Source organism: Thalassophryne amazonica, chromosome 14 (assembly GCF_902500255.1).
Source record: "Thalassophryne amazonica chromosome 14, fThaAma1.1, whole genome shotgun sequence".
Classification (NCBI taxonomy): Eukaryota; Metazoa; Chordata; class Actinopteri; order Batrachoidiformes; family Batrachoididae; genus Thalassophryne; species Thalassophryne amazonica.
In genome coordinates this window covers 1,521,003-1,542,500 of record NC_047116.1, presented here as the reverse complement: position 1 = coordinate 1,542,500, position 21,498 = coordinate 1,521,003, and the positions used below count along the sequence as shown (strand labels likewise).

Here is a 21,498-nt window from a genome sequence, read left to right as displayed (position 1 = left end):
GCGACAACCCGCCATCCCTTCTTATTATATGAGGTCTGTTAGAAAAGTATCCGACCTTTTTATTTTTTCAAAAAACATATGGATTTGAATCACGTGTGATTGCATCAGACAAGCTTGAACCTTCGTGCGCATGCGTGAGTTTTTTCACGCCTGTCGGTTGCGTCATTCGCCTGTGGGCAGGCTTTGAGTGAGCACTGGTCCACCCCCCTCGTCGGATTTTTATTGTCAGTGAAATGGCTGAGCGACTGCCGTTTTGCTCCATGAAATTTTTTTCAGAAACTGTTAGAGACAGCCAGTTGGAAACCATTCGAAAGATTCAGATGGATTTCGGTGAAGATTCTGTCGGTATCACACGGATTAAGGACCATTAAAACTGGATTAAAAATGGCCCATGGCGGCGGAGGGCGCACCGCGCCCCGAGCGGCCATCGACAGGCTGGAATGAGCAGATCACTTCCAAATTTAAGGCTCTGTTGATGCAGGACGTCGTGTGACTAACAGAGAAGTTTCAGAAGAGGTCGGGATCAGCACTTTATCAGCACATTCCACTGTTAAAGGAGATTTTGTAATGAAAGACGTGCGGAGGATTTCGCACGTCGGGACGCAGCCGCTCATGGCGCGGGACAAACACCACCTCCGTGTTGGAAGTCTCACAGGACAAGTTGGAACATGCCCAGCTGTTAAACAATTTCTCGGATACTCACTCGACTGAAGAGCCATCAAAAGCCGTCTGAATCTTCTGAATGGTTTCCAACACGGAGGTGTTTTTTTTTGTTGCGCGCAATGAGCGGCTCCGTGCCGACGCGCGAAATCCTCCGCACGTCTTTCATTACAAAATCTCCTGTAACAGTGGAATGTGCCGCAAAAGTGCTATGTCCAGCTCTCTTGCCATTTCTGTGGTAGTCACACGATGTCCCGGATCAACACAGCGTTCAGTTTAGAAATGATCTGCTCGTTCCAGCCTGTCGATGGGCGCTTGGTGCGCCGTGCACCCTCCGCCGCTGTGGGCCGTCTTTAAAAAGGTTTTAACAGTCCTTAATCCGTGTGACGCCGACAGAATCTTCACCGAAATCCATCTGAATCTTTCGAATGGTTTCCAACTGGTTGTCTCTAACAGTTTCTGAAAAAAAATTTCATGGAGCAAAGCGGCAGTCGCTCAGCCATTTCCCTGACAATAAAAATCCGATGAGGGGTGTGGACCAGTGCTCACTCAAAGCCCGCCCACAGGCGAATGACGCAACCGACAGGCGTGAAAAAACTCACGCATGCGCACAAAGGTTCAAGCTTGTCTGATGCAATCACACGTGATTCAAATCCATATAGTTTTTGAAAAAAATAAAAAGGTCGGATAGTTTTCTCACAGACCTCGTATACAACTTCTGTAGTTTTATCCTTGGTTTTTTGCCATTCCACAGATAATCTGTTACCATTTCATTGTATTGCCTAAAATATTATCCAGATATTGAAATTGGAAGCATCATTGACAAATAATTGAATTGCAGTGCAATAATCTTTTTTTTTTAGTGTTAATCTTCCCCAAAAGGGTTAAATTCAGCATTTTCCACTTTTCCAGGCTATTCCTAATCCTAGTGAGGAGAGAAGTCATATTGACTGGCATTATTTCTAGTAAATTAGCACATAATTTCACACCGATATTTCCTGCCTGTTGTAAGCCACTTAAAATTACCTGCACTGACCATAGCTTATAACCTTATAGCCAGATACTGTAGAAAAAAAATCAACCTTATCAAGAAGAGCCTGAGTAGAGGCCGCAGGATCTGATACCAAACACAATATATCGTCAGCATAAAGAAAATGTTTGTGTTCTTTACCGCCTGCGACAACCCCTTTAATGTTTGTCTCTTTTCGTATTGAAACAGCTAATGGCTCAATACTTAATATGAATAAAATTGGGGAGATAGGATCGCCCTGCTTAGTTCCCCTAAAGAGCCTGAAAAAGGGTGAAATCAGGCCATTCGTGACCACAGCTGCACTTGGTTTTGCGTAAATTATTTTAATCCAATTCAAAAAAGCCTTCCCAAATCCAAATTTTTCTAGCACACAGAACAAAAACCTCCATTCGACTCTATCAAACGCCTTCTCTGCATCAAGGGAGAAGGCAGCCACCGGAACGTCTTTCTCATGACTTTGCCAAAACAAGTGAAGTAACCTCCTTAGGTTATCAGAAGAGGACCTTGATGTGTGGCCCGCTGAAGAGGAGGTACTGCTGGCCTACCACCACCAGAGGGCGCCCTGCTTGAAGTGCGGGCTTCAAGCACGAGAGGGCGTCGGAGCAACAGAGAGTGACAGCTGTCACTCATCAACAGCACCAGCTGTCACTCATTCTACTATCATCATCCACATCACCATAAAAGCCGGACTGCAACTCCACCTCCCCGCCGAGAAAGCAGCTACCACTCAGGTAACCTTCTCTGCTGTGCCTTACCGTGACTAAATATTGTTCTGTGTGCAGCCGTTGTTCCTGTGGATACAGTCTTCTGCTGGATTGGTGCATAGTGTGGGTTTGCGACATCTTCGCCTCTCACTCCATCCAGAGAAGCGACTGACAGGAGCTGCACGGGTGTTCCTATTTTGGAGGTGGAGGTTCTCCCTCCCAGAGGAACTGAGTACTGAGAGATTACTGGGTGTGTATTCACACACCCACCATTAACTGTTTCTGTTTCTGCCAGCAGTACCAGGTCTGACAGCTGGAGACGGTGGCCACCTGGGGACCCAGGACTTGGCGGCTCCGGTGTTCTTCAGATCCGTTGGCGGTGGAAGCCGTGTGGGATCATGCTCTTCTCTGGACAGACGTCTTCTATCCTCGAGCCTGCCCACACGTCACCTTTTGTACGATTGACTGTACTTCTCAACTGCAATTGTCTGTATTCCGTTGTACAATTCACAACATTAAACTGTTATTTTTGGCTTATCCATTATCCGTTCATTTACGCCCCCTGTTGTGGGTCCGTGTCACTACACTTTCCCAGCAGACCTCCCTTTAACAAAACCTACTTGATCCGAATGAATAAGGCAGGGTAAAACGCTTTCCAGTCTCATAGCTAATATTTTTGTAAGAATTTTACAATCTACATTAATTAGGCTGACTGGACGAAAACTGCCAGGATCTAATGGGTCTTTATCTTTCTTAAGAATTAATGTTATGAGGGCTTCGTGAAAGGTTTCAGGAAGACATTCCAATGATACCGCCTCACTGTAGACTTCTGTTAATATCGGGGCCAAAACATCTACATTGTGTTTATAATATTCTATTGGAAATCCATCGACTCCTGGAGACTTTCCCACTTTCATGGCCCGTATTGCCGACCTAACGTCTGCTTCAGTTATTGCTGCATCTATTGCTCCAGCCTCTTGTGAGGAGAGATGAGGTAAATCAAGCTGGGAATTTAAATAACTCAGGCATTTTTTCCTTTTAACAGGATTGGACAAACCGTTTACATTCCAAGTTATAATTCTGAGGTTCTTAGCCATTGCCGCTTTTTATGACTATTAGCTGAATGTTAATAAATGTAGCATCCTCACTATAATCAAGGAGAGACATAAAACAATTGCAATTTGCTGTAATAAAACTCAAGTCTGTGGACAACAACCAAACCCAACCACAAAAACACATTAAGAACATATAAAAATAATAACCAAACTGTGTGGATAATCTGAGATGGTCAACCTCCCAAAAAAATAAAATAAAAACAGCTAACCATCATATCCACTACCCCTCTCACTGGTCTGTGAGGCACAACCATGGGTCACCTCCACAAATCTCCCACCAAATCCCCAAAATTTAGATTTTTACTTTCTACCCATTTTTATGCTTGCCCACCGTATAAGCAATAATATTGTGTCAAACCCTGGAACTCAAAACAAATCTCCCTTAAGTCAAAATGCACCCCCCCATTTCTTGTTTTCAAAAAGTAACCAACTTGTCCGCCTCCAAGTCCTGCTCCATTCCAGCGACTCCACTTCATATTACACCGTCAGCCACTGCAGATGGACAAACAAATAAAGACAAACCCAGTCATATTCCTGCTGAAGAGCGTCAGCGGCACCCCTCGCTTGTCCTAATGGCTATTAGTAAACTCCATCGCTTTCCGAGGATCCTCAAATCTTTTCCTCTCCTTTTCCCATGTAAAACGGAGGACAGCCGGATAAGCAAGTGTAAATCTTATATCCAGCTCGTGAAGCTTCTTTCTGACATCGTTAAACTTTTTCCTCTTCTCCACCACGTCTTTGGTGAAATCAGGAAAGAAAAAGACTCTGCTGCCATTCCACAGAATCCTCCCTCATTCTTGCGCGCCTTGCCTTGCAGCTGCAAGGACTCACTCCTTCTCCAAGAAGTTGTGAAAACGTATAACAATGGGTCTCGGAGGTTGTCCCTCGTTCGGTAGTGGGCCAGATGTGCGGTGAACTCGCTGCAGCTCAGTATCCGACAAATCGATGCCCAGTGTCTCTGAAATAATGCTTCTCACTAATTCCCTTAGTTTACCGTTCTCTGTCTGTTGGGAAAGTTTAGTGACACGGACCCACAACAGGGGGCGTAAATGAACGGACAATGGAAGGAGTCAAATTATAACACTTTACTGTTGTGAATGTCACAACCAAACACAGCAGATTCAGAATGTGCAACAGTCAATTAATAAAGGTGTCGTGTGGGCAGGCTCGACGATAGGAGACGCCCGTCTGGAAACGAACCGGAACCACACGATTTCCACCGCCACCTGAACCCGAGGAATACTGGAGCCGCCAAGTCCTGGAGTCCCCAGGTGGCCACCTTCCCGGCGTGTCGGATCTGGTACTGCTGGCAGAAAGCAAAAGACAGTCAAAGGGTGGGTGTGTGAACACCCAGTAACAATGGTGGGAATGCCACCTCCACCTCTCACTAAACACGTTGCAGCGGTCTCAGATGAAAAGGAGCGCCGTCTTGCACAGCCTCCGCAAAAACGACCGGTTCTCCTGCAAACACTCACAATAACAGATTTATAAATCACAAAAGGCTGAGAGTATTACCTCCAGATGAAGATGATATCTCGGCAGTTTGGTGGAGGTGTCTTCCTGCTTTTATACCAGATGTGATGATTAGTGACAGCTGTCACGGATGATGGGTGACAGCTGTCACCACGGCTTGTTCCTGAGGCGGCAGCGCCCTCTCGTACCTGAAGCCCGCACTTCAGGCAGGGCGCCTTCTGGTGGTGGGCCAGCAGTACCTCCTCTTCAGCGGCCCACACAACACCTTCTGCTCCTTGACCCCCACCAGGCGAAGATTCACTCTTCTGTCACGATTCTCCATGTCCTGTACTGCCCTCTTAAGTTCCTCATATTTACGAGTTTGCTCTCTGGCAGCCTTGACAAGCCTTTCGTTATCTTTCTCCAAGTCCATGATGCGCGCGTCAGCTTGTTCCAGCTTATCGTTAAGTGAAGAGACGTCACCCTCCATTCTAACCTGTGTAGCTTTCACAGCTGAAACATCTGCCTGCAAATCCTGCAAAATGCTGCTCACTTGAGCCATTTCACGCATTGCTTTTTCCAAAGTAGACTGCAGTCCTGTTATTGCCTCCATTGCCATGGGTGCAGAGCGGCCCGTGTCTGAAACACACTCCTCTTCAGTGGCTAGGCTAACTAGCATGTCACTGCTAGCCACGCTAGCGTTAGCGGCCGCCTGCTTCGCTGCTTGCCTTGTTACAGTTGACATTTTATGGTATACCCGTCAAAAACAGTTGTGCCAACGCTCTCTCCACGCGAACTGACTTTTATGTTGTAGAAAGTAAGGAGTCACTTGAAAAAAAAGTAGGGAAAAATGGAGATTTCTCAGGAGATCTGCTCTAAGCAACCATCACGGTCAGCGGTCCCACGTGACTCCATAAGTGACTCTTTTTGTTGGGATGGCTTTTATTTTCTGCTGAAAGCCCTGGCCACCAAACTGATGAGTTTGCCCTGTCTCTACACTTTCTGATAGTTCATTTTTCACCTTCATGTAGGCTCTGATCTTCAGTTTCTTTACACTTTCCACTGTATTCAGGCCATCCTCTTCTCACAAGTTTAATGACAGACTGCAATTCACCATCGGCTGCGGTGGCCATTTTGATGCTCTCCATTCTGCTTGGAGATGCTGGGATGCCTTGTATCACTGTGGCTACATAGCACTCCACCTCACTTTGTGCATCACTTCTTTTGTGTAAGTTTGTGGGCTTCGAGACAAAGCATCAGCGGTGAAAAGGTTTCTTCCCAGGCACATATTCAGCCACTGGTTTGCACCTCATGAGCCGCATTAAAAGATGGTGACATCTCACAGGGATGTTGTCAAGGCTCCAGTTGTTGATGATCGGCACTAACCGCTTGTGATCCGTCTCGAGCCTGAACTCATCCAGACCGCATAGGTATTTGTCAAATTTTTCACAGGCCCATACACCAGCCAGACACTCCTCTTCTATCTGGGCATAGCGTGTTTCAGCCTCAGATAGACACCTGGAGCAGTAAGCTATGGGCTTCCATTCTTCTCCATGGAGCTGGAGCAGTGTAGCTCCCAGTCCATAGCTGATGGCATCAGCAGACACAGCTGTAGGCCTCGTGACATCATAAAAGGCAAGGACAGGTGCCTCTGTAAGCATCTTTTTGATGCCCTCAAAAGCTGACTGCTGTGAATGGCCACAGGTCCACATGTTCTTGCTCTTTAGAAGTTTGTACAGCGTTTGGCCCACTGTTGCTAGAGCTGGGACGAACCTTCCAAGATAATTCACCATGCCGAGGACTCTTTTAAGCTCCTGAACATTTTTAGGTGGCGGCAGCTGGTGGATGGCCTAAGCTTTGTCTGGATCTGGCCTGACCGCTGTTCAGTCAATAATATGGCCCAGAAACTGTAGTTGGTTCTGCCTCAGGGAGCACTTTTCTTTGTTAAGTTTCAAACTTGCAAACTTCACACGTTGCAGCACATTCTTGAGTCGGGCATCATGTTGCTCCGTCGAGACCCACGCACTAAAATGTCATCCATGAAAACGTCTACACCTTCCAGTCCCTCCACAGTCTCCAGCATCTTCCGCTGGAAGACCTCCGGTGCACTTGATATGCCAAAAAGTAGTCTTTTAAAGCAGTACCTTCCGAATGGTGTAATAAATGTTGTCAGCTTACAGCTATCTGGATGTAGTGGAATCTGCCAGAATCCACTGGCTGCGTCCAGGGATGAAAAAACTGTTGCTCCGCTCAGCTTGGTGATTATCTCGTCTGGGGTTGGCGTGATGTAGTGTTCCCTTTTTACTGACTTATTCAGTTTGGTCAGATCAACACAGATCCTGGCCTTGGCTGTGTTCTTTTTTAGCACTGGAACCATGGGTGCACACCATTCAGTAGGTTCCATCACTCTCTCAATGACCCTGTCATTCTCCATCCTATTGAGTTCCTCTTTTACTTTCTGTAGCATGGGGAAGGGCACACGGCGTGCAGTGTGCACAGCATGTGGTACAGCATCATCCCTTAGCTCGATTTTGACTGGTTCCGTTTTAAGCGTGCCGTGCCATGCCGTGCTCACAGCTGTTGGTTTGACTTCATCTACTCTCCTCACCAGATTCATCCTCAGTTGATGGGTTCCTGCTGAATAGATTGCTGACTCTGTGTCCACGGACTACACAGTCCTCTGGTCACTTGTCTCCTTAGTATCACACACTGAGCCTAAAAAAATAAGAGCTCTGCTCAGTGCTCTCAGTCTCTGTCACCTCATTCACTGACTTGTTGCTGTGACATACTCTAGCCCAGTGTCCTATTTTATGACAGTTATGGCATGGATCTTTCTCTGCAGGGCACTTTTCGTCTCTGTTATGCTGTGTTTTCCCACATTTTCCACATTTCTTATCATTTCCTCCCCATTTTCTGTCTTTTGACTTGCCTTGATGTCGCAGTTGTGGTTTCCAGTTTGTATTTTTCCATTTGAACTTCACTTCCTGTACTGATCCGACAGTCTCCCCCTGCAGGCTCACTTGTGCTGCGACCTCCTCTGACTGTCTGACAGACTGTATTTGTGTACGCCAGGTCCGCTATCAGCTGCAGCTTGCGGGAGAGCTCTTTGTTCAGTATCCCAACAACAATACGGTCGTGGATATGTTCCTCTCTGGCTGTACCAAACTCACAGTGCTCTGATAGGTCTCTTTCCCCCAGCCACTGGATTCGCTGGTGAAAACATGCATGCTCGTGGATGATACTCCTCTGCAGAATGAAGTACTCGTCAAACTTCCCCACTACGACGGCAAAGTCATTACGGTGTCCCGCCTCAGTGAACATGAATGACTTGCAGATATTTTCAGCCTCGTTGCCCTTTGCAGAAATCAGGCAGCTCACCTGCACTTCTCCATCGTCTTTGTTAAGTTTTGTGGCGAGCCTGTACCGCTCAAAGCGCTGTTTCCAGTCCAGCCATTCTGTCAGCTTATCAAAGGGAAAGTTCACTGGACAGTTAAACTTCACCATTTCGTGCCATCCGTCTTCAGCTTTTGTCACTTTGTGTGTTGAAACACTTCTGACACCATGTAGAATGATCGAGGGAAGGCTGCTTTCTTGTAACTCGCTTTTTATTATTAACTCCACTGAACAGAACAACACACGACTCACGTTGCCGCTCGCTCCTCCCGCACACTCCTGTAAAATGTTACTGTCGTAAAACTGTCACATGAACTGAACCCAAGTAAGTGTGTGTAGCTTGCTGGAGACTGATATGCTTGTGTCTCCAGGCAGATTATATGGGCCAGCATTAATCTTTTGTGTGGATACAATGAATTATTTCACCAAACATAAAATCAAAACCACGCTTCTGCCACGATCCACCGCTGGGTTTTAAACATCAAAAAAGCCCTGTAATTTCCGACGGTACTTGAACGCAGCAGCAGCGCACACGTCTGCTCCCGCTGTGCGCGTGTCCGCCGTCTTCGCGCAAAAATTAAACTTATAATATATCAGAAACTAAAGCAGCACAAACCAAAATTTTCACGGCACAAATCTGCACAAACGAAGCACAAACCACTCAGTGTGTGTGCTTGGATTTTTTACGTTGGTGGGGTCAGATTCACTGAGCTGGGATAAATCCGTAGCGCGCGCGCGAACGAGTACGAGCCGAGCGCGAGAGTTGTGCGGTCTCCATAGCGACCAGATCCCGGAAGTGGAGCGCGAGCTGCTGGTGAAGGAAAACGCGTTTGTTTGTTTGTTTGTTTGTCGACATGTCGGAGGCGGAAGAGATGATTAAGAAAGGAACCGAAGAAAACCAACACAGGTGAGCAATGACGTCACTTTCGGGCAGGTGGTCACGTGACGCCGTTCTGGACGTAGATTCAATTTGTTTTAACCTGTTTATTATTTTAAATACATATTTGGTCGTTATTCCACTAAATGTGTGTTTTTACATAACAGCTGTCGCTAATTAAAGTCAACCATAACAAGAAGTCACGTGATACAGCAAATTGTTTAAAATGACCAAACTTCAAAATCGATCAAACTAGAACAACAGACTGTAGACCAGATTTAAAAAATACTTTTGTGCGCCCTGACAGACAGCTGCCAATCACAGCAGGCACCTCGCTCGTCTCCTTCCCTCGCTTGTCTCCTTCCCCTGCTTGTCTCCTTCCCTCACTTGTCTCCTTCCCCTGCTCGTCTCCTTCCCTCACTTGTCTACTTCATGTACTTGAATACTGTCTGCTCATATTTTACATTTCTTAATTTATTAAACTGAAGAAGAAGAAACTCCATCTTCTGATTTTCTAAATACAACTGGCTGTAAAAGTGATGATTGGGTTTGGATCCTGTGGTTGAGGTTTGTTCAAGATGTAGTAGAAGATGTAGTACAACAGTTTAGAAATTTTCTTCATAAAGAAGCCTTGAAACGATTCCTTTTAAGTGAAATTGAATTTTATTGTCAGTGCTGTGGAATAATTTAGGTAAACTAGAGTGCCTTTATAGAGAGAGTGGTGTCAACTCAGAACACGGCGCCACTTTGGTTCCAACCGCACTGAGCTATTGAATGAACCTTTAATGTTTTCAACATTTTTTTAAAATCATTTAACCGCAGACAGCAACACATCCAGGTACAGGTGCTAGCAAAATAAATAATATGTGTATGTCACAGACATGAATGAGTGAAGCTCATCAGCATCTAACCATGTCCTTTAGGTTCTTCAGACTTTTTTCAGTAAAAAGGTTCTTTTGAGCATGAACATGACTAAAACCTTTCAGCTTCTAGATGGGCTCTGCCCCCCATACTCCCCACCTTTTTAAGCTTTTTTCTTTTTTTTTTTTGCTTTTCAGCTGACCCCCCTAACTACAGCCCTCTTAACCTCCTGCCACTTTAAGCATTTTTTAATGTAGATGTAAATTAATGTTCAAAGTTTTCAGCTAGTTGACAGTAGGGCTGTACAATATGGACAAATTATCGTATCTCAATATTGTCATAAATTGTCATGTAAATGTCACTTATATACATGCTGTCCATATTCTTGAGCTGCTTAGGTGTGTAGGGAGAGTTCCCATGGGATAAAAAACATTTTCAACCGACCATCCCTGGTTCTCAAGACCAGGAACCTCAGTGGCTCTACTCTCTCTCTCTTTTTTTTTTTTAAAGATATTTATGTGTTCCTGTGTAGGCTCTCAGTTGTCCAGGTGGTTTCCATATTAGAGAAGCTTAAATCTTCGACTGGACTAGGTTGCTTGACGCGAGGACATTTCGCTTCAAATCGCAGAAGCTTCCTCAGCTAAAATTCTTGCTCTGGTAGTCTGACTTCTGTCTTGACTCTTGTAAAGAGAAGCCACAAACGCTGGAGTTTTAAAACTAACCAGACCCCTCCTACCGAGAGGCCGACTGCTATAGGCTGGTGACTAAACAATAGCTCTAATTAGCACCTATTGTGCTCTAGTTAGCACCCTCCTAATGACAGGGCAGCTGTCCCTCCTAATGATGGCACGGAAGTCTCTCCTGATGGCTCCCTTGACGACTCTCCTGATGATGTGAATGACTCATTACCATGAACAAAAGACTGAAACTGCTTTGACCTGAGTACCCCATTGTAAACAGGGGATAAAGCATGTCCCAGACCCCCCCCCCCCCCCCCCCCGGTTAAAGCTGGGTTTCAACTGTTTCACATAGAATGCCTCTTTGACCCCTCTCTCAAACCATTTCTTCTCTCTGGCTAAGATTTTAACTTCCTTGTCCTCAAACGTGTGGTTAGTGTCTTTAAGGTGGAGATGAACTGCAGACTGAGGTCCACTGGCGCCCTCTCTGCGGTGCTGGTATAGCCTTTTGTGTAAAGGTTGCTTAGTCTCACCTATGTAGTGTTCATTACAGTTTTCCTGACATCTGATATAATACACTACATTGCTCTGTTGGTAACTAGGGATTGTGTCCTTAGGGTGAACTAATTTCTGTCTCAAGGTGTTAACTGGTTTAAAGTAAACTGGGATTTTGTGCTTCTGCACTTTGTCCAGGGACCATCGTGGGTACCCACATACTGTGAGGGCTTTCCGTACAAGTTGTTGTTCTTTAGCCCTTCCCTCTGCAGTTGTGGGCACCTGTAGGGCTCTGTGTTGAAGAGTCCTGATCACCCCGAGCTTGTGTTCAAGGGGGTGGTTTGAGCCAAAGAGCATATATTGGTCAGTGTGAGTGGGTTTTCTGTAAACCTCTGTCTGGAGCTGCCTGTTCTCTCCAATCGTAACATCACAGTCCAAGAAGGCTAAATGGTTGTTTCTGGCATCCTCACGTGTGAACTTGATATTGGAATCCACCGAGTTGATGTGTTCTTCCTGTTTGAGGGTGAGCTTACCGCTGAGTTCCCCTGAGATTCCATGGGATCTCGTCTGTCAATCCAGGAATTGTTTGACATTTGAACATTTCCTGTTTCACTGTGACTGAGAATTCGGCACTTCCTGTTTGAGTGTGAGCTTGCCACTGAGTTCCCGTGAGATCTCGTCTGTCAATCCAGGAAGTGTTTGACATATGAACATTTCCTGTTTTACTGTGGATTTGAAAATTGGCACTTCCTGTTTAGGATGCCCCGCACCATGAGCGAGCGTCACGCCGCTGCGCGGTGCTTTGCTCATATAAAAATAGTTAAGCTATCAAATTTACATAAATTTACAAGTCATGATGATTTATTTAATTAATTTAAAGCCTGATTTATGCAGCTGCAGCTCTGTAACTTTGTGTCATGCAATGATGTGTGTGACAGTTTTAAAGTTATCTGTCTCTGGATTATAATTTATTCTAGATTAATTTGACCCTCAACAAGTTTTTCTTTCTACAGTCATCACCTCCATATCAAAGGTAAACTGTGTGTACACTTTCCTCTTTTACCGACTTTGTGCTGTAAATGTGCAGACGTTTCTCATGCATTCATCAGAAAACTGTTCAAATATGATGGCAGATGAAGGAGTGAAAGCAGTAACGTGTCAAATCGCAGCCTTTTGTGTCTGATTTAACAGGTGCACGTCAGGCTGCAGGTCTGAGTCTGAACACTGTGAAAAAACATGTCAGGGGTTTAATGGAAATTCATTGCGATTGGACGGGTCATTTTATCTGCTGTGAGGGAAAAGTCAGCTGTACAAAATCTGTTATATACGATGTTTATTCCATGGAAAACAATACAAAAACTTTGGGACTTTTTTGTCCGATGACTGTGAATATCTGGTGTGTGTCTGTGTGAATATCATCCCACACAGCTGACTTTATTTTCCCAAATTTTTCTTCTGTTTGGATCTGAAGGGAATCTGTACATCTTGAAGCCCTTGTTGTGTCTATTTGTGTCTTCAAATGCACAGAATCCCGGCATTTTCAGTGAATAAATAAATAAAATAGCTGGATTTACATGCAGACTCATTAACAGCCAACGCTATTTTGGAACCAAGATGGCACCACGAGTCAAGGGACCGATTTTTTTTATTGGTCGCCACTCTCTCTATCTAGGCACACTAGTCCTTAGTCCTGACAAACTTGGCCAGCACACACAAGTCTGTCTTGAGAAACATGGCCAGCACACAGGAGTCTTAGTCCCGAGAAACCTGGCCAGCACACATGAGTCTTAGTTCTGAAGAAACCCAGCACACATGGGTCTTAGTTCTGAAGAAACCCATCACACAGGAGTCTTAGTTCTGAAGAAACCCAGCACACAGGAGTCTTAGTCCTGAGAAACCTGGCCAGCACACAGGAATCTTAGTTCAGAGGAACCTGACCAGCACACAAGAGTCTTAGGTCTGAGAAACCTGGCCAACACACAAGAGTCTTAGTCCTGAGAAACCTGGCCAGCACACAGGAGTCTTAGTCTTGAGAAACTTGGCCAGCACAAAGGAGTCTTAGTCCTGAGGAACCCGGCCAGCACACAGGAGTCTTAGTCCTGAGAAATTGGACCAGGACACAGGAGTCTTAGTCCTGAAAGACCCAGCCAGCACAAAGGAGTCTTAGTTCAGAAGAACCTGACCAGCACACAGGAGTCTTAGTCCTGAAGAAACCCAGCACACAGGAGTTTTAGTCCTGAGAAACCTGGTCAGCACACAAGAGTCTTAGTCCAGAGAAACCTGACCAGCACACATGAGTCTTAGTTCTGAAGAAACCCAGCACACATGGGACTTAGTTCTGAAGAAACCCAGCACACAGGAGTCTTAGTTCTGAAGAAACCCAGCACACAGGAGTCTTAGTCCTGAGAAACCTGGCCAGCACACAGGAGTCTTAGTCCAGAGAGACCCAGCCAGCACACAGGAGTCTTAGTTCAGAAGAACCTGACCAGCACACAAGAGTCTTAGGTCTGAGAAACCTGGCCAGCACACAAGAGTCTTAGTCCTGAGAAACCTGGCCAGCACACAGGAGTCTTAGTCTTGAGAAACTTGGCCAGCACAAAGGAGTCTTAGTCCTGAGAAATTGGACCAGCACACAGGAGTCTTAGTCCTGAAAGACCCAGCCAGCACAAAGGAGTCTTAGTTCAGAAGAACCTGACCAGCACACAGGAGTCTTAGTCCCGAAGAAACCCAGCACACAGGAGTTTTAGTCCTGAGAAACCTGGCCAACACACAAGAGTCTTAGTCCAGAGAAACCTGACCAGCACACAGGAGTCTTAGTCTAGAGAAACCTGACCAGCACACAGGAGTCTTAGTCCTGAGGAACCCGGCCAGCACACAGGAGTCTTAGTCCTGAGGAACCCGGCCAGCACACAGGAGTCTTAGTCCTGAGGAACCTGGCCAGCACACAGGAGTCTTAGTCCTGAGGAACCTGGCCAGCACACAGGAGTCTTCGTCCTGAGAAACCCGGCCAGCACACAGGAGTCTTCGTCCTGAGGAACCTGGCCAGCACACAGGAGTCTTAGTCCTGAGGAACCTGGCCAGCACACAGGAGTCTTTGTCCTGAGAAACCCGGCCAGCACACAGGAGTCTTCGTCCTGAGAAACCCAGCCAGCACACAGGAGTCTTAGTCCTGAGAAACCTGGCCAGCACACTGGAATCTTAGTTCTGAAGAAACCTAGCACACAGGAGTCTGTCCTGAGAAACCTGGCCAGTACACATGAGTTTTAGTCCTGAGAAACCTGGACAGCACACATGAGTTTTAGGCTGAATCTCAATTCTACCCCTCGGCCCTTCCCCTTACCCCTTTCCCTCCGTTTTGTGCGGGCACGAGAGATGGAGGGGTGTCTCAATTCTCTTTTTGGAGCGAGGCGGAGGGGAAGGTGGAGGGCTACAAACCCCTCCATTTGGAGTGAATCTGGATGCACTCTCTGTTTGGAGGGGTAGGAGGAGCTTACCGCTGTCTCCGAAAAAACAAACATGGCACCGAAAGAGCCGCACAAATGAAGCGGCTTTCATTACAAATTACGCTGTTTAGAAAGTTATAACTTGAACAAAACTTTACAGGCAGTTGTCTATGACAGCAACGTGTATGCTGCTGGTGGCATATTGTGTATATTGTCGTTCTGAAGAATATCATAACTTTGCTCGTGTGCTGAGGCGTTATAATGCACATACACACGAACGCTATGATAAGACACTTTTATATCTCACAATGGAGAAAATCATGATAAAGGATAAGCAGGTTAATTTGTATGTTCATAAATCTTTGGATAATAGCGACCCCTGCTGTTGGATTTCAAGTTTTGTAACGTGTGTGTATTTTGTAAACAAACGGAGCCCTGAACACACTTGTCTCCTAATATCTACACACACATGTACATGTGTAACACATAACCTGACGTCCTAACAGACTGATATTATTTGTCAAGAAAATTTCTAAAGGAAATAGAGCTGGATGGAAAAATGGGAGAATTTGAAAAAGAAATATAAGGTTAACAGAACTAGATGCAGCCCAGAACATACAAGGTCTGTGAGAAAAGTATCTGACCTTTTATTTTATGCAAAAAATATATGGATTTGATTCATATGTTTTTACGTCAGCCAAGCTTGAACCTTTGTGCGCATGAGTGAGTTTTTCCACACTTGTCGGTTGCATCATTCGCCTGTGGGCAGGCTTTGAGTGAGCACTGGTCCACCCCTCTCGTCGTTGTTTCATTGCGAGGAAATGGCGGAATGATTTGGGCTTTTTTTCCATCAGAATTTTTTCAGAAACTCTTACAGACAGGCAGCTGGAAACTATTCGAAAAATTTATCTGGCTTTCGGTGAAAATTTTACGGGCTTCACAGAGAATAAGGAGTGTTACTACAGCTTTAAGGACGGCCCACAATGGCGCACGGCGCGCCGCGCTCCGAGCCGCCATCAAGAGGCAGAAACCACCACATCATTTCTAAACGCATGGCTGTGTGGAGCTGGGACCGTCGTGTGCAATTTCTCTGGTTATCACAAGAGCTGGACATCAGCCATTTTCCGGCAGATTTCACTTTTAACGAGATTTTTTCATGGAAAGCCACGCGGAGGCTTCGCGCGTCACGACGGATTCGCTGATGGAGCGAGACAAAGAACACCTCCGTTTTTGAGTGCCCAGCTCTCCACAATTTCTCTTATACTCACTCAACTGGTAAGCCACTGAAAGCCAAGATAGGCATGTCCCAACTTGTCCTCTAACACTCCAAAACGGAGGTGTTCTTTGCCTCGCTCCATCAGCGAATCGGTCGTGATGCGCGAAGTCTCCGCGCGGCTTTCCATGACAAAATCTCTTGTTAAAAGTGAAATCTGCTGGAAAATGGCTGATGTCCAGCTCTTGTGATAACCAGAGAAATTGCACACGACGGTCCCAGCTCCACACAGCCATCCGTTTAGAAATGATGTGGTGGTTCCTGCCTCTCGATGGCGGCTCGGAGCGCGGCGCGCCGTGCGCCATTGTGGGCCGTCCTTAAAGCTGTAGTAACACTCCTTATTCTCTGTGAAGCCCGTAAACTTTTCACTGAAAGCCAGATAAATTTTTCGAATGGTTTCCAGCTGCCTGTCTCTAACAGTTTCTGAAAAAATTCTGATGGAAAAAAAGCCCAAATCATTCCGCCATTTCCTCGCAATGAAACAACGACGAGAGGGGTGGACCAGTGCTCACTCAAAGCCTGCCCACAGGTGAATGACGCAACCGACAGGCGTGAAAAAACTCACGCATGCGCACGAAGGTTCAAGCTTGGCTGACTTAAAAACATATGAATCAAATCCATATATTTTTTGCATATAATAAAAAGGTCAGATACTTTTCTCACAGACCTCGTACATACAGGTGCTGGTCATATAATTAGAATATCATCAGAAAGTTGATTTATTTCAGTCATTCCCTTCAAAAAGTGAAACTTGTATAATGTATACATTCATTGCACACAGACTGATATATTTCGTGTTTATTTTAAATAAATAAACTGTTTTCCTGTTTTATCATTAGTACAACCCCTGGCAATAATTATGGAATCACCGGCCTCGGAGGATGTTCATTCAGTTGTTTAATTTTGTGGAAAAAAAGCAGATCACAGACAAGACACAAAACTAAAGTCATTTCAAATGGCAACTTTCTGGCTTTAAGAAACACTATAAGAAATCAGGAAAAAAAAATTGTGGCAGTCAGTAACAGTTACTTTTTTAGACCAAGCAGAGGGAAAAAAATATGGACTCACTCAATTCTGAGGAATAAATTATGGAATCACCCTGTAAATTTTCATCCCCAAAACTAACACCTGCATCAAATCAGATCTGCTCATTAGTCTGCATCTAAAAAGGAGTGAACACACCTTGGAGAGCTGTTGCACCAAGTGGACTGACATGAATCATGGCTCCAACACGAGAGATGTCAGTTGAAACAAAGGAGAGGATTATCAAACTCTTAAAAGAGGGTAAATCATCACGCAATGTTGCAAAAGATGTTGGTTGTTCACAGTCAGCTGTGTCTAAACTTTGGACCAAATACAAACAACATGGGAAGGTTGTTAAAGGCAAACATACTGGTAGACCAAGGAAGACATCAAAGCGTCAAGACAGAAAACTTAAAGCAGTATGTCTCAAAAATCGAAAATGCACAACAAAACAAATGAGGAACGAATGGGAGGAAACTGGAGTCAACGTCTGTGACTGAACTGTAAGAAACCGCCTAAAGGAAATGGGATTTACATACAGAAAAGCTAAACGAAAGCCATCATTAACACCTAAACAGAAAAAAACAAGGTTACAATGGGCTAAGGAAAAGCAATCGTGGACTGTGGATGACCGGATGAAAGTCATATTCAGTGATGAATCTCGAATCTGCATTGGGCAAGGTGATGATGCTGGAACTTTTGTTTGGTGCCGTTCCAATGAGATTTATAAAGATGACTGCCTGAAGAGAACATGTAAATTTCCACAGTCATTGATGATATGGGGCTGCATGTCAGGTAAAGGCACTGGGGAGATGGCTGTCATTACATCATCAATAAATGCACAACTTTACATTGATATTTTGGACACTTTTCTTATCCCATCAATTGAAAGGATGTTTGGGGATGATGAAATCATTTTTCAAGATGATAATGCATCTTGCCATAGAGCAAAAACTGTGAAAACATTCCTTGCAAAAAGACACATAGGGTCAATGTCATGGCCTGCAAATAGTCCGGATCTTAATCCAATTGAAAATCTTTGGTGGAAGTTGAAGAAAATGGTCCATGACAAGGCTCCAACCTGCAAAGCTGATCTGGCTGTTGTGAAAGTGTAGTGACACGGACCCACAACAGGGGGCGCAAATGAACGGTCAATAGATGAGCCAAAAAGTAACAATTTAATGTTGTGAAATGTGCACAACGAAATACAGACAATCTCAGAATATAATTACAGTCAAATCACAAAGGTGACGTGTGGGCAGGCTCGAGGATAGAAGACGTCTGTCCTGAGAAGAGCCGGAACCACATGATTTCCGCTGCCACCGAACCTGGTGAATACTGGAGCCGCCAAGTCCCGAATTCCCAGGTGATCACCGTCCCCGACTGTCGGATCTGGTACTGCTGGCGAGAACAAAGACAGTCAAGTGTAGGTGTGTGCACACCCAGTAACAATAACGGTGGGAATGCCACCTCCACCTCTCACTCAATACGCTGATGAATTGACAGTGATCCCTCAGAGGAAAAGAGTGCCGTCCTGCACTCACTCAGCCTCCACAGGAAGAGGGACCGGTACTCCTGCAAACACTCACAATATACAGCTTATAAGTAACACAAATGGCTGAGGATATTACCTCCAATGAAGTACGATATCTCGGCAACGAGGTGGAGATGACGTCTGGTCTTTATGGAGTGAGATGATGTTGAGTAGATGGGTGACAGCTGTCAAGAGATAATGAGTGACAGCTGTCACCCCCGGCTGTGTCCGTGGCGGCAGCGCCCTCTCGTGCCTGAAGCCCGCACTTCAGGCAGGGCGCCCACTGGTGGTGGGCCAGCAGTACCTCCTCTTCTGGCGGCCCACACACAACACTGGCAACAGCAATCAGAGAAAGTTGGAGCCAGATTGATGAAGAGTACTGTTTGTCACTCATTAAGTCCATGCCTCAGAGACTGCAAGCTGTTATAAAAGCCAGAGGTGGTGCAACAAAATACTAGTGATGTGTTGGAGAGTTCTTTTGTTTTTCATGATTCCATCATTTTTTCCTCAGAATTGAGTGATTCCATATTTTTTTCCCTCTGTTTGGTCTAAAAAAGTAACTGTTACTGACTGCCACAATTTTTTTTCCTGATTTCTTATAGTGTTTCTTAAAGCCAGAAAGTTGCCATTTGAAATTACTTTAGTTTTGTGTCATGTCTGTGATCTGCTTTTTTTCTACAAAATTAAACAACTGAATGAACATCCTCCGAGGCCGGTGATTCCATGATTTTTGCCAGGGGTTGTATTTTATATGATTTTGTGTCTTTTTTTATTCTTTTTATTATTTTACTTCTTTTACTTATTTATGTTTTAAAATTTTTATTGTGTTTTAATCTTATTTCATTTTATTCTGCTTTTAAATTATGTTTGTGAAGTGCCTTGAGGCGATTAGTCATGATTTGGCGCTATATAAATTAATAAATGATTATTATTGTAAATTATTTTAATTACTAATTAATTAATTTCTAATCAATTAATGATTAATAAAACAATATTAATTACTATTACTGATTAATTATTATTTGTATTATTAACATTAATCGATTACTAATTAATTATTAATACTATTATTCATACTATTATTATTATTATAAATTACAAATTAATTAAATGAATTAACATGACATGATTGCGATGCACCGAAGAAATCTGCGACTTCTTCTATTTCTTTGCATTTACGCAGAAAGGCGAGAAAATAAAAAGAGCAAACAGGCTACTGCAACAAGTTGCATTTCGGTTGCCATGTTAACAGTGAAGACGGCAGTTTGACATGGGCAGTTTTTTTTTTCTTCTAAGGCAGAGTGGTGTCTCAATTCATAGGGCTAGAGGCATACCCCTTTGCCTTACCCCTTGTTTTAAAGGAGTAGGGGTAGGGCCAAGGGGAAGGGGAAGGGGTACAAAAGAGAATTGAGATTGGGGTTAGTCTTGAGAAACATGGCCAGCACACAGGAGTCTTAGTCCTGACAAACCTGGCCAGCACACATGAGTCTGTCTTGAGAAACCTGGCCAGCACACAGGAGTCTTAGTTCAGCAGAACCCGGCCAGCACACAGGCGTCTTAGTCCTGAGGAACTAGACCAGCACACAGGAGTCTTAGTCCTGCGGAACCTGGCCAGCACACTGGAGTCTTAGTCCTGAGGAACCCAGCACTTCCATGTGTCATCTAACTGGCCAAGTCACAAAACTGCCAAGTTTTGTGGGGGGTTGTGATGGACCAATGGTCTGCCAAGGTGGTGGTTGATTGAGACCTAGACAGTTTCCAGGTGAAAGACCTGACCATGTGCAGCATTGTCAACCTGACCTTAAATTCATGTGGAAGTTTGATATGAATTCACCAGATATTTGAAATATGGATTTATTTACTGATGGGTGACTATGATGTTATACAATGTTGTATATGTTGAAAGCTGAAGGGTTAAATCAAGTCATATGTTCTCTTCCTGACATCTGATTGGTTAAATTAAACTGCGTTTATCAACAGGGTCATGCTGCGTGGAATCTTCAAACTGCAGAAGAAGAGTCACGATGTCCTACTGACGAGAACCACACTGACCTGGACCCCCATTACCCCAGAGACCCCCACTGGTTAGTTACCATGGCAGTAAGTAGTCATGGTGACCAGTAAAGGATTAAAATGTTCAGCTTCTCAAGTCCACAGATCATGTGATCCTCTGGAAAAGAAGATCCACAATGGCCTGCATTAGTGCCTTTGTGCTCTACATCTTGTCTGATGATGGATTCCCCCCCCCAACCAGCCTCACACATCCCACATATCTCCTCAATGTATGTGATAGAATATGTAGAATATACAGCATTAAAATTTCAGAGTGTGCTCATCGAGGTTCCCCCTTCTACATTTGCCCATATCCCCGGATCTCGCCCTCAGCTGCTAGGGATCCCAGTGATGCAGAGCATTTCCCAAAAAAAACTGCCTTGGAAAAAACAACCAAGTTCAGCACGGGACGTGAGACCAGGCTGCTGTGGTCAGTGAGCAGCAAGCAGCTGGCACTGAACCCTGCTGAGAATGACCCCAACCCAACACAAAGGACAGTGTAACACCCCTGTCCTTGCTGCACACCATCCAGTCCCTCCTTAACTTCTATAGAGAAACAACAAGTTCTTTCTTCCAATCACTCTTGATGGTACCTATCTCTCAAAGACAACTACATCTTGAAAAATTAGAGTATCTTGGAAAACCTCAGTATTTTTTGTCAGGTATTTCAGAGTGAAAATTTGATATGATCTTGGCTATTTACATAAAAACAAAATATTTCAAGCACTTTGTAATTTTTACATTTTTTGGCCAACACCTCTGTAAAATAGAAAATGCGTATCTCAAAATATTAAAATATTTTAGAAGAGATTGTAAAAATTGGGATCTATAACACAGAAATGTCAAAGTTCTGTAAATTATGTTCATTTGTGCGCTCAGTATTTGATTGTGGTTCCTTTTGAACGAGTT

At 44.6% G+C, this 21,498-nt stretch overlaps 1 protein-coding gene across 1 annotated transcript in view; it reads left to right on the top strand.

The window, feature by feature from the left end:
• Positions 1-9,128: 9,128 nt before the first annotated feature.
• cerkl (ceramide kinase-like) overlaps positions 9,129-21,498 on the top strand; it is a 193,987-nt gene continuing 181,617 nt past the window's right edge. The window contains exons 1-2 of the mRNA XM_034186121.1: positions 9,129-9,261; positions 20,518-20,621. Coding sequence (XP_034042012.1) covers positions 9,209-9,261; positions 20,518-20,621 — 157 coding nt within the window. The 5' untranslated portion in view covers positions 9,129-9,208. The remainder of the gene's footprint in view (positions 9,262-20,517; positions 20,622-21,498) is intronic.